At 47.2% G+C, this 11,395-nt stretch overlaps 1 protein-coding gene across 1 annotated transcript in view; it reads left to right on the top strand.

Annotated features, from left to right (window-relative positions):
- Elavl1 (ELAV like RNA binding protein 1) overlaps nt 1-10,833 on the top strand; it is a 27,410-nt gene extending 16,577 nt beyond the window's left edge. The window contains exons 4-5 of the mRNA XM_013033601.1: nt 4,235-4,460; nt 9,275-10,833. Coding sequence (XP_012889055.1) covers nt 4,235-4,460; nt 9,275-9,599 — 551 coding nt within the window. The 3' untranslated portion in view covers nt 9,600-10,833. The remainder of the gene's footprint in view (nt 1-4,234; nt 4,461-9,274) is intronic.
- The last annotated feature ends 562 nt before the right edge of the window (nt 10,834-11,395 follow it).

Genomic DNA, 11,395 nt, shown 5'->3' with positions numbered 1-11,395 from the left:
TGTCAACCTTTTTGCTCATGGCACTCTACCACTTGAGCCATGCCTCCAGTTCCTCCCACTGGGTATTCTGTAGTTTTTTTACATTTTTCCCATACTGTATATCCACATTGGCTGTAGGTAGTTGGGCTTTGGAAGCCCCATTTCGGAGACCATTCCCTTTTTTTTTTTTTTTTTTTCTGTTGGTTGTGGGGCTTGAACTCAGGGCCTGGAAGCTGTCCCTGAGCCTTTTTATGCTCAAGGCTAGTGCTCTACCACTTGAGACACAGTGCCACTTCTGGTTTTTGAGTGGTTAATTGGAGATAAGAGTCTCATAGGAACTTTTCTGCCCAGGCTGGCTTTAAACTGTGATCCTCAGATCTCAGCCTTCTAAGTAGCTACGATTACAAGCATGAGCCATGCGTGCCCGGGACCACTTCCCTTTTGACAGATCAGCAGCACTCCTGAGTGGGCTGCGCAGGCTGGACCACGCAAGCCTTCATTCAGGTTTCCTGCAAGGTGTGAGCAGGGCCTCCAGCTTGACACAGGCTGGGCTGGGGCAGGTGTGCTCTGAGCCATGTCTCCTGTGCTGTTGGGCAGCAGCCTTGTCAGCTGTTCTGCCCTCTTCCACCTAGCAGTGTCTGTTCCACAGGCAGGCTGCTAGGCCACAGTCCTAGGCTAGACCCTAGAGAAGTGGAATAGCCTGAGTGCAGGTACTATCGTGTTAACTAGCATAGACAACTCCTCTTTCCCAGTCTGCGCTGGAGTTCCCTCCCACGGCATCCTTTTGCTCTGAGGGGGCAGTGAAGTGCATTTACTCAGCAGGGCCTCTGTGGCCTGCGCTCAGAGTTTCTGGTGGTCCTTTAAGTCCCTCTTACATATTGACATGATCAGCCAGCTGGTGACGCCTGGGCTTATTCCTACTTCTCCCTAGGTCAGAGGATCCACATGGGGTGACTAAGCAAGTATACAATCTGCTTCTACCCCTTCTCTACCAGATCCCAACCCAGCCCCCTCTACCATGGCCTCTCCATCCAGCCAAGGGCCAGAGCTGTTGCGTATGGAGAGGTGGAACTCCTCCCAAAATCTCACTTCCCCTCCCCCTCTCTGCCTCGTGAGAAGATCATCCCAGGGCTCCCCTCCCCTAAACTTACCTTGCCCCAGGACTGAGGACTTTGTAGAAAGCTGGCTGCCCTTAGAAGGCCCAGGGCTCACAGGTGAAACAGGTGGATGTGTGTTTACCCTCAGATAATATGTTTGAGGTTAAAGAAGCTGAGGTGTTCCTTAAAAATCTTCACATCCAGGGCTGGGAAGGTGGCTCAGTGGTAGAGTGCTTGCCTAGCATGCATGAGGCCCTGTGTTTGATTCCTCAGCACAGCATAAGCAGAAAAAGCCGGCAGTGGTGCTATGGCTCAAGTGGTAGAGCACTAGACTCTGAGGGACAGCGCCCAGGCCCAGAGTTCAAGACCCACGACCAACCAAAAAAAAAAAAAAATCAACATTCTGGCATTTATAGTTCAGGCCCCAGAACCAAAAAATCACATCCTTAGCCAAAAGAACTTGATTTTTTTTTTATTTCTTTGCTTTATCCCTCATTGTAAATTTTGTTGTTCCCATGTGTAGAGATTGTGCTATTTCTTGGTGTCAGCTCTGTTTTGTTTTGTTGGTCATGGGGCTTGAACTCTGGGCCTGGGTTCTATCCCTGAGCTCTTCAGCTCAAGGTGAGCTCTCTACTACTTGAACTACAGGACCATTTCTGGTTTTCTGGTGGTTAATTGGGGATAAGAATCTTACAGACTTTCCTGCTTGGGCAGGCTTTGAACTTCGATCCTCAGATCTCAGCCTCCTGAATAGCTAGAATTATAGATATAAGCCACCAGCACCCAGTGAGGTGTCTGCTCTTAAATCCTGAAATCATTAGAACAACTAAAAACACACACAGCCGTCTTCAAAAAGTTTGAGTTTGTCAAAAATTTCTAGCTACTACATGAAATACCACAATTTTTTTTTTTAATTTTGGTACTGGGGATTGAACCCAGGATTCTTGCTAGGCAAATGCTTTGCCAGTGAGTTATATCCCAGCCCCCCTCCCTTTTTTTTTTTCTGATCCTGCGACTTGAACTCAGGGCCTGGATATTGTCTCTGAGTTTTGTTTGCTCAAGACAAGCGCTCTACCATTTGAGCCACAATGCCACTTCTGGCTTTTTTGAGTAGGTTATTGGAGATAAGAGTCTCATGGAGTTTCCTGGCTTTGAACTGCGATCCTCAGATCTCAGCCTCCTGAGTAGCTAGGATTATGGGCATGAGCCACTCTTTTTTTTTTCCCAATAGTTATTTCTTTCCTAGTTATTTTCTTTCATTTCCTTTAGGCTGTTTTCATTGGACATTGCTGTGTAAAAGCACACAAGGAAACCACACTTAACACACATACTCTGTGGGTGTACATGGCCTTAGGTCTTGAGGCGTGGAAGAAGGCGGCTGGAAGATCGAGAGCACAGATTTCACCCCAGCTGGTCTGATTTTAGAGCTGGTTTAGTTTTCCATGGCTGACTAAACTGTCATTCATGCCCATAGGAGTGAATAAGAAGTGCTAGCCAAGTGTATGATTTCAGGTTTCCCTTTGAATTTGAGATGTGAAGATGAAAGGCACTAGAACCTTCCTTGCACATGGTATATGGCTAGGTCTGACCTCACTGACTCCATGGTTGCCCCTGTTGGGTGCCTTTGAAATGTTCTGTTTTGTTTTGCGTTGTGGGGAGTCATACCCAAGGCCTCATACATGCTAGGCAAGTATATTTAAGCAGTCATTGAGAGGTTGAAGCAGCTTCAGCTGGGCTTTTGGGGAGTAGGCTGTGATCAGGGGAGAATTGAAAGATAAGAGTTTGGGTGTGAGAATCAGGACTCCCCCTGGCTACTATTTGTGTGGTCATGGGAGGCACACTGTGTCTCAGTTCATGGGGCATGGGAGGTGATGAGGAAGAGACTTGAGAGCAGCTACCCAAAGCCATTTTCAGAAAGTGAGTCCCTAAAGGCCCTGTTCTGTCCTGCTTTATTTGTTGTCATTCACCAGACACACAAAGCCTTGGTCTGAAGAAGAACCCCAGCATCATCCTTGCTGGTCTTGAGAAAGGAAGTGTTTAGCTGAAGTTAGAGCAGCCTCTCCTGCTGGGCCACACCCGTGAGTCCAGCCCAGAGGTGTCACTCAGACGGGTCCCTCACGGTCACCTCTCCCTGACTCCAACCACTTTCTTCCCTGCCACTGTCATTGTATCCACTTTTGCCTCGTTCTTGAAGTTCTTCAAGGGACAGAATTAACCCATTTTCTCCCCCCAGGAGTCTAGAATGTAGATGGATAGTAGATGAAAGCTGACTGGGCTCTTCCTCTGGGATGACCAGATGCTGCCTTCGTAGTCAAGCCTCGGGTCTCACGCTGCTCTGTCGAGGGGTTTGGGTTCCAATGAGGGACTAGAGCTTGCCTTCAGGGTACAGGAGGAGGGGACCCCCCTACCCCTTGAGATGTACTGACACTTCCCACACAGGAGCCAAAATAGAGCTCCTGACTCAACCTGGGTTCCTGCTCTGTTGTCTACACTTGGGCAGTTGTCTGCAGAGAAGGCAAGTGGCCCGATTAGTTTCTGAGGACCCTGGTGGGGGAGGAGGGTCCACTGATCAGGGATCCTGGGCCTCACTAGAGAGGTTCCAAGAGACAGATAACAGTATAGGTGAGAAAAAGCTTGGGGGGGAGGGGGCTCAGGTGAAGGAAAAGGTGTAGGCTCAGGCTAACACTGAGGGCCAGTGGTGCCCTCCACCTGCCCTTCACTCCTTCCTCACAGTGGGTGTTCAGAGGCAGCTGGGACAGAGGCCCAAAGCCCCTGACTTGGGTCCACACTAGCTCATCTGTGTGCCCATGCTGGGCCATGCTTCTGGTAGCTTAAGTAGTGACAGGACACAGACCTGGGGTGGCTTTCTTTTGAAAAAACTGATTCACAGTATGTCTGCCACCAAAGCATCTTCTGGTACTGAGACAGTAGAGTCCTTACTTCGGCTTGAAGAAGTCTGAAACCTAGTCAATTAGTTTTCTTTAATCCGTTCATTTGTTTTCATATTTAGGTTTGTTTTTTTTTCTTAATTTCATTAACCAGGTGTTCAGTTTGAACCACAGTAGACTGACTTGACTTTTGCTTTTCAGTTTTTATGAGTACTTTTGTTTTTTTTTTCTTTTTCCCCCTAATTCCATTTTTGTTGGTTTGTTAAAAAGGTTTGTCCAGAGGGGTTGCGTTTATCCGGTTTGACAAACGATCGGAAGCAGAAGAGGCAATTACCAGTTTCAATGGTCATAAACCCCCAGGTTCCTCCGAGCCCATCACAGTGAAGTTTGCAGCCAATCCCAACCAGAACAAAAACATGGCGCTCCTCTCCCAGCTGTACCACTCGCCCGCAAGGCGGTTTGGAGGCCCCGTGCACCACCAGGCACAGAGATTCAGGTGGGTCCAAAGGTTGGCATGTCGCCGGTCTGTTCCTGGCCAGCCACACTACACGGAGGCCTATTGTGCAGTGGCCATACATGCTGGAAGACCCTGAGACTGCAAGGCTGGTCCTAACCAGTACCTCAGGATCGTTCCCTTGTCACAAAAAAAATCTGTGCCCTGACCATTTATACTTGTCCCTTGATGTCCCTGGGGGACTGGTGCCAGCACCCCTACAGATACAGGTCATCGTGCTGTCCTTATGGCCCCATGCACATCCTCCTGCAGGCTTGGAATCATCTCAGGATGACCTCATACCGAGTAGAGTGGATGTGCTAGGGGAACAGTTGTTTCGAGAACAGTGACAAGAAAAAAGTGTACTTACCAATACAGGCAGGACAATACAAGCACAATTTTTTTCCCCAAATAATTTTCAGTCTGTGGTTGATTGAATCTCTGGACACAGAACCCATGAATAAGGAAGACCGACTGCTTATTCTTCCGTTGGGAGTTGAGAAGATGCCACCAGCTCCTATAGGCTCCAGGGAGGGGCGCATACTGTACTGCTAGTCAGGGCAATCGAGCTGTGAGGTTAAAGGTCCTTCATGTCTGTGGGAAAAGCTGTTCCCAACTTGTGATTCGGTGAGAGCAGTCCTTGGTCTCGAGTTTTTAAACAGGTTTTGGACATTGGGCCAGTGGCTCGTAATACCAGCTCTTTCTACATAGCTCGCTTTCTTGTTACACCTTGCATTTCATACCTGCCTTTTACCTGCCTTGCTGCTTGGAAGGCCCTGTCCAGAGGGGAGTAGCTTTCTTTGTCTTTTCATACTGTAAATAGTCCTAGTTGCTGACAATAGAGTCAGAACTTGGATGCCAGGGTCTGAGGTCCTAGAGCCTCAGGAGCAGTGGAGATCCCAGCTTAAGGGATGTTTTTGTTTGATTTGGATTGGTTTTGTCAGAACATCAAGCAGTGGCAAGGGCTGGCCTCTGGTGGATGAAAATTTCCCATCTTGGTTTTAGCCAGTGGATTGGGTAGATCTGCTCACAGCCACTGGTGCCGTCTTGGACAGTGTTAGTTCCACCATGGAGTCCTGCAGAGTCTCAGGCTGGCTCCAGTTCCAGAGCTGGCCTGCTTTGGCCGCCTAGTTTAAGACAGAGGCGGGAGAAGGTATCGGGACAGAATTGAGCTGGATTTTAAACTCCAGCTTGAGGAGTCTGGTAGTGTGAGTGGCACCTTCCTGGGGCAGGAGGGAGGGTGAATGGCAGCATGTAGGGAACAACCCTGGAGAATTAGGGGAGAGTAATGGAGATGATGGGGGAGACTTGGGTCACAGTCACAGAACTGGTAACGAGGAAACCCAAGGGAGTGGCATTGCCTCCATCAGGAGAGGCACAGTAGCCAAAGGGTACGATGACAAGAGAGGAAAAAGGGATGAGCAAGAAGTCAGCTGGAAAGGGGGGAAGGCATCTCTGAGACAGGTGGAGATAAGAAGAAAGGCCCAGAAGAGCAGGAAGCTTCAATCAGATACAGTCACATCCAGAAAAGACCCAAATCAAGTCAGGATTCCTTCTGTTCCATTGGCATTCATAGCTGCTGTGGTCTAAGAAATCAACTCTCAACAACAGAAAAACCTACTGACAAGATTCCTTAGTGAGAGCCATTTTCAGGGGGTGGGGCATGGTGGTACACACCTGTAATCCCAGCATGTGGGGAAGAAGATGGCAAAATAATACCCCAGATTATTTTCACTCTCCTTTGTCCCTTGAGGTCCAGGGCCCCCTTAGATACCAAATCCACAAGTGCCAAATATGGAATGTAGTATTTGCTTAGAACCTGCACATCATCCCTAGATGGCTTATAACTCTTGATAGCACATAGGTCAGTAATCTGTATTGCTTAACAAGAAAAGCTTGAACACATTCAGGACAGACACAGGCTTTATGTTTTACATATGTCTTCTTAGATCTGAAGTTTGTTGAATTGCAGATTTGGGGCAGGTGGATGGGGCAGGCTGACTGCAATAGCTGTGTGAAAATTAGGGTGGCTGATGATGCAGGACCTCAGTATTGGCACCTCGTTCTGGTCATTTATGTATTTATTTTGTTGGTTGTGGGGCTTGAGCTCAAGACCTGGGTGCTAATCCCTAAACTCTTGCTCAAGGTTAGCAGTCCACCACTTTGAGTCACAGCTCCACTTGTGGTTTTCTGGTGGTTAATTGGAGATAAGACTCTCATGGCCTTTCCTGCCTGTGCTGGTTTTGAACCACAGTCTTCAGATCTCAGCCTCCTGAGTAGCTAAGATTATAGGCATGAGCCACCAGTGCCCAGCTTTCCTTCCAGTCTTTTAGAAAAACAGTTGGCTTCATTCCCACAGACACTGAGGTGCCTTTTCCCATCCATGTCAGTGGTAATTGTGAACTGAGAATATTAACCAGCTTGCACATCCTGGTGGGACTGCTTAAACTTTTGTTGTTGTTGTTGTGATTTTGAAACAATTCTCAACATCATATCTTGTTTTCTTCACTCTGTTAAAAAGAACTCTACAACCCTACTTTGGGCCTAGTGTTCTTGCCAGTCTGTCTAGAGGGTGTTCATATTTAATGGCACCTGCAGGCACCCCCTCATCTAAGTGGGCCTGCAGGGTCTGTCGGCTGAAGCCCGGTTTCATATTGGGGAAAGTAATACTTCCCCAGTTGCATCCTGCAGCTCCAGATATTCTGTCTCCCTGAATATTTTTCCTCCTGAATTTTTTGCCCCCCTTGGTCATGGGGCTTGAACACAAGGCTGAGCGCTGTCCCTGAGCTCTTTTGCTGAAGGCTAGTGCTCTACTACTTTGAGCCACAGCACTACTTCTGGTTTTCTGGTGATTAATTGGAGATAAGAGGCTCATGGACTTTTCTGCTTGTGTCTGGCCTTGAACCACAGTCCTCAGTTCTCAGGCTCCTGAGTAGTAGCTAGTATTACAGGCATGAGCCACGGGCACCCAGTTTACCCCAATATTCTTAAATGGGCCTTAAGGCCACAACTATTTCTATTTGTGACATGTCTTGGGCAACAAACTAAGAATTTGATCATACCTTAATCCTAACTACAGTGTCCATGTGTTTTTTTAGCTTTTGGGTTTTTGGTTTTTTGGGTTTTTTTTTAGAAAATGAAAGGATCGGGCTGGGAAGGTGGCTCAGTGGTAAGAGCGCTTGCCTTGCATGCCTGAGGCCCTGGGTTCGATTCCCAGCACCACATAAGCAAAAAGAAAAAAGCCGGAAGTGGGCTGTGGCTTAAGTGGTAGAGTGCTAGCCTTGAGCTGAAGAGCTGAGGGACAGCGCCCAGGCCCAGAGTTCAGGCCCCACAATCAGAACCAAAAAAAAAAAGAAAAGAAAATGAAAGGATCATTGTGGAAAGGGCTCTCTGAATTGGTCAAGTTGGCCCTTAGTTCACAGCCCTCAGTGGTTTGGCCCTGGTTCTCCCCTTGCCCCCTTTTGTTGGTTACTGGGCTTGAACTCAGGGCCTGGGACACTGTCCCTGAGTTTTTGCACTCAAAGCTAGCGCTCTACCATTTGACCCACAGCACACTTCTGGTTTTCTGTGATTCATTGGAGATAAGAGTCTCATAGACTTTCCTGCCTGAGTTGGCTTCAAACTATGATCCTCAGATCTCAGCTTCCTGAGTAGTTAGTAGTTAGTAGCTATGAGCCACTGATGCCTGACTTGGACGCTGATTCTTGTGGGTGGTTTGAGCCAACCCAGAGCTGTGGGAAGGAACTCCTTTGTGTCCTTTGGTGCACAGCCCTGTGCACGGCTGTGTTCTACTAGAACCCTGGACTGGCTGGATCCCTCTGAGAAGGGGTCATGATGAGAAGGACTTTGAAAAACAAGCACATGTACATGTTTGTGTACACACACAGAATGTGAACAGTTTCCCCCAGGGAGGTTGACAGCAAAGGACACCTAGAGCACTTTTGTGTGTGTGCTGATACTAAGCTTGAGCTCAGGCCTTTTGTTCTCACTTGGCTTTTTAATTAATGGCTGGTGCTCTAACATGTGCACCACGCCTCCAGTTCAACTTTTTTCCAGTTAATTGGAGATAAAATCCCATGGATTTTTCTGCCCAGGCTGCCTTTGAGCCACAATCCTCTTAACTCCAAGCCTCTTAGGTAGCTGGAATTACAGGTATGAGCCATCAGTGCCTGGCCAGGATGCTTTTACCTACATAGGAAGATGTAGAAGAAGCCCTCATCATTTAAAACATAGGAAGCAGGGCTGGGGATGTAGCTCAATGGTGATGTGTTTTCCTTGCAAGTACAAGGTCTTGGGTTCCAGGCCCAGCACCACAAAAATTAAAATGGGGGGAAATACAGAAACAGCTCCTCCCCCCTCTGCCACACACACATAACCTCCCCCACAACTGGAGGAGTGGAGGTGGCTCTGTCAGGTGGCTGTGACTGGGGTACTCAGAGTCTGCTCCCCACACACCAGGGGGCCCACGCCTTCCCTGCTGTGTTCATTTCCTCTGGGTCCTTTCTGACTCAGATAGTGTAGTGTGTGCTCATCTGCAGAGCCTAGGCTTTAAAAAAAAAAAAAAAAAAAAGACATAAAAGTAGGAGGAGGGCCATAGCGATCGGGGAGGGGAAATGAGAGGGTGTGGAGGGTGAAGATGGCAAAAATACCACATATATTTGTGTCCTTTGTATAGTTAGTACAGCTTTTGTTTTTCAAGTCCTCCTGGTACCCCAGTCTTGAGTGGCTCCAGCGGGGCAGAGCTGGCTCACAGAGAGCAGGAAGGCCCCCGCCCTCCTGTACCCACCTTCACTAAACATGTGCTTTCTGTTTGCTAGGTTCTCCCCTATGGGTGTAGATCACATGAGCGGGATTTCTGGTGTCAATGTCCCCGGAAACGCATCTTCGGGCTGGTGCATCTTCATCTACAACCTGGGGCAAGACGCGGATGAGGGCATCCTCTGGCAGATGTTTGGCCCCTTTGGCGCCGTCACCAATGTGAAAGTGATTCGTGATTTCAACACCAACAAGTGCAAAGGGTTTGGTTTTGTGACCATGACAAACTATGAAGAAGCTGCAATGGCCATAGCAAGTCTGAATGGCTACCGCCTGGGGGACAAAATCTTACAGGTTTCCTTCAAAACCAACAAGTCCCACAAATAACTCGCTCATGCTTTTTTTTTGTACGGAATAGATAATTAAGAGTGAAGAAGTTGAAACTTTTTTGTTAGTGTACAACTCATTTTGCGCCAATTTTCACAAGTGTTTGTCTTAGCCTAAATGAGAAGTGAAAAGGTTTTTATACTCTGGGATGCAACCGACATGTTCAAATGTTTGAAATCCCACAATGTTAGACCAATTTTAAGTTTCTTAAGTTATTTCCTTTAAAATCTATATTAAACAGAAACCTAAGTAGACTGCATTGACTAACCAGTCCCTCTGGATGGTGGTGGAACCGAAGCATGCTTTAACACTCGTCACTCGCTGTCTCCACAAACTGGATTTTAACCAACGATCCTTTAGTTTTAGTTTTTCATCTAAAGATGTTAGACAGATTCCAAGTGTGCAGTTTTCTTTTTTTTTTCTTTTTTTCTTTTTTGTTTTGGTTTGGTTTTTTGTTTTTGTTTTTGTTTTTAAGTGATTTATGCTTTGGTTGACAGGAAATTGATTTCTCAAGGGGTCCCGCTGCCACCTCCTGCTCACTCAGTCCCGGGCTCTGCCGAAGTCCTAGAGGTGGCAACAAGACCTGTCCCGGGTGGGTCACCGCCACAGAGGGCTCCCACTGGGAGCCACCCACTGGGCCTGCCCAGCCCCTTCTGAGGACACAAAGGTGTTCCCTACGCCTGGGCACCAATGGGAACGGACCAAAGAGTTTCAAGGAAACTCCAGTATATTCCAGAGTCAGACCTGAGCTCCAGGCACACCTGAAGATGTGTTGCTCCTCTGACACCCCCAGTTTCTGTCCCCACATTGCATGCACAAGTGCCCCACACATCGGATACTGTTGTTCACCATTTTTCCTGTTTCCAAGAGCATTTAACACAGCTCGAATGCGCAAGATAACTGATTGTTAACAACACGTAAACATTTGAGCATTGTATTTCTCGCATCCCTCCTTGTGAGCGCTAGACTTTTTTTCTATCTTAGTCAGATTTCATTTTGGAACTTTGCTTTCGTATGGACACTCAGCAGAAAAGTACTTCTTGCCAGTTATCTATTAACAAAAAACAAAAAAAAAAAAACCTTTGATTTGTAGTTTTAAAGATTAACCCTCAAAAGTTCTCTTTATAACTGCCTTGACGTTTGGGGTTGTTCTGTTCTGTTAATTTTCTTTTGCTTTTTTGTGTTTTTTGTTTGTTTTTACTTTTGCATTTAAGACCATTAAATTTGATTTTGTTTTGCTCGAGTTTTGTTTTGTTTTTTGTTTTATTCTTTTCTTTCTTTTTGGCTAGGGAAGGCACAGACAAGCCCAGCATTCAGGGAGGAGTCGTAAGACAGTAAGAAGCAAACACTTAGTCCATGGCATAGAAACACGTCATCATGGATTGGTGGTTCTTCACCTCAGAGCTGTAGGCAGGCTTGGAGGGGAGGCCTGTGCAGGAGCAGGGGCCTGTGCCCCCGCAGCTCTTCTGGAAAAATACCTGCTGTATAGAAAGACTCAGTACCAGCAGCTATTAGCCTTGACACAAGACTGAAAGGTGTAAAGGCCGGCTGTTTTGTAGTTCTCCATATCTAGGATGATGACAGTTAATTTATCTGTTTATTTATCTAGCTCTATTTATTTATTTATCTAGCTCTATTTATATATTTATTTATGTGAAACCTGGGTGATAAGATAAGCACAGGGCCTCGAGAGCAAGTCAGCATCTTAAGAAGCCCTTGGACAATTTGAGGCTGCCTGGCAACTACCCCTTGCCCTGACCTTCACAGGAGGTCACAGAAGAGGCAGCCACAAGCCC

The sequence above is a fragment of the Dipodomys ordii genome, unplaced genomic scaffold (assembly GCF_000151885.1).
Source record: "Dipodomys ordii isolate 6190 unplaced genomic scaffold, Dord_2.0 Scaffold171, whole genome shotgun sequence".
NCBI classification, from domain to species: Eukaryota; Metazoa; Chordata; class Mammalia; order Rodentia; family Heteromyidae; genus Dipodomys; species Dipodomys ordii.
Note: the sequence above shows the minus strand (reverse complement) of the source record. Positions and strands in the feature narration are given on the sequence as shown.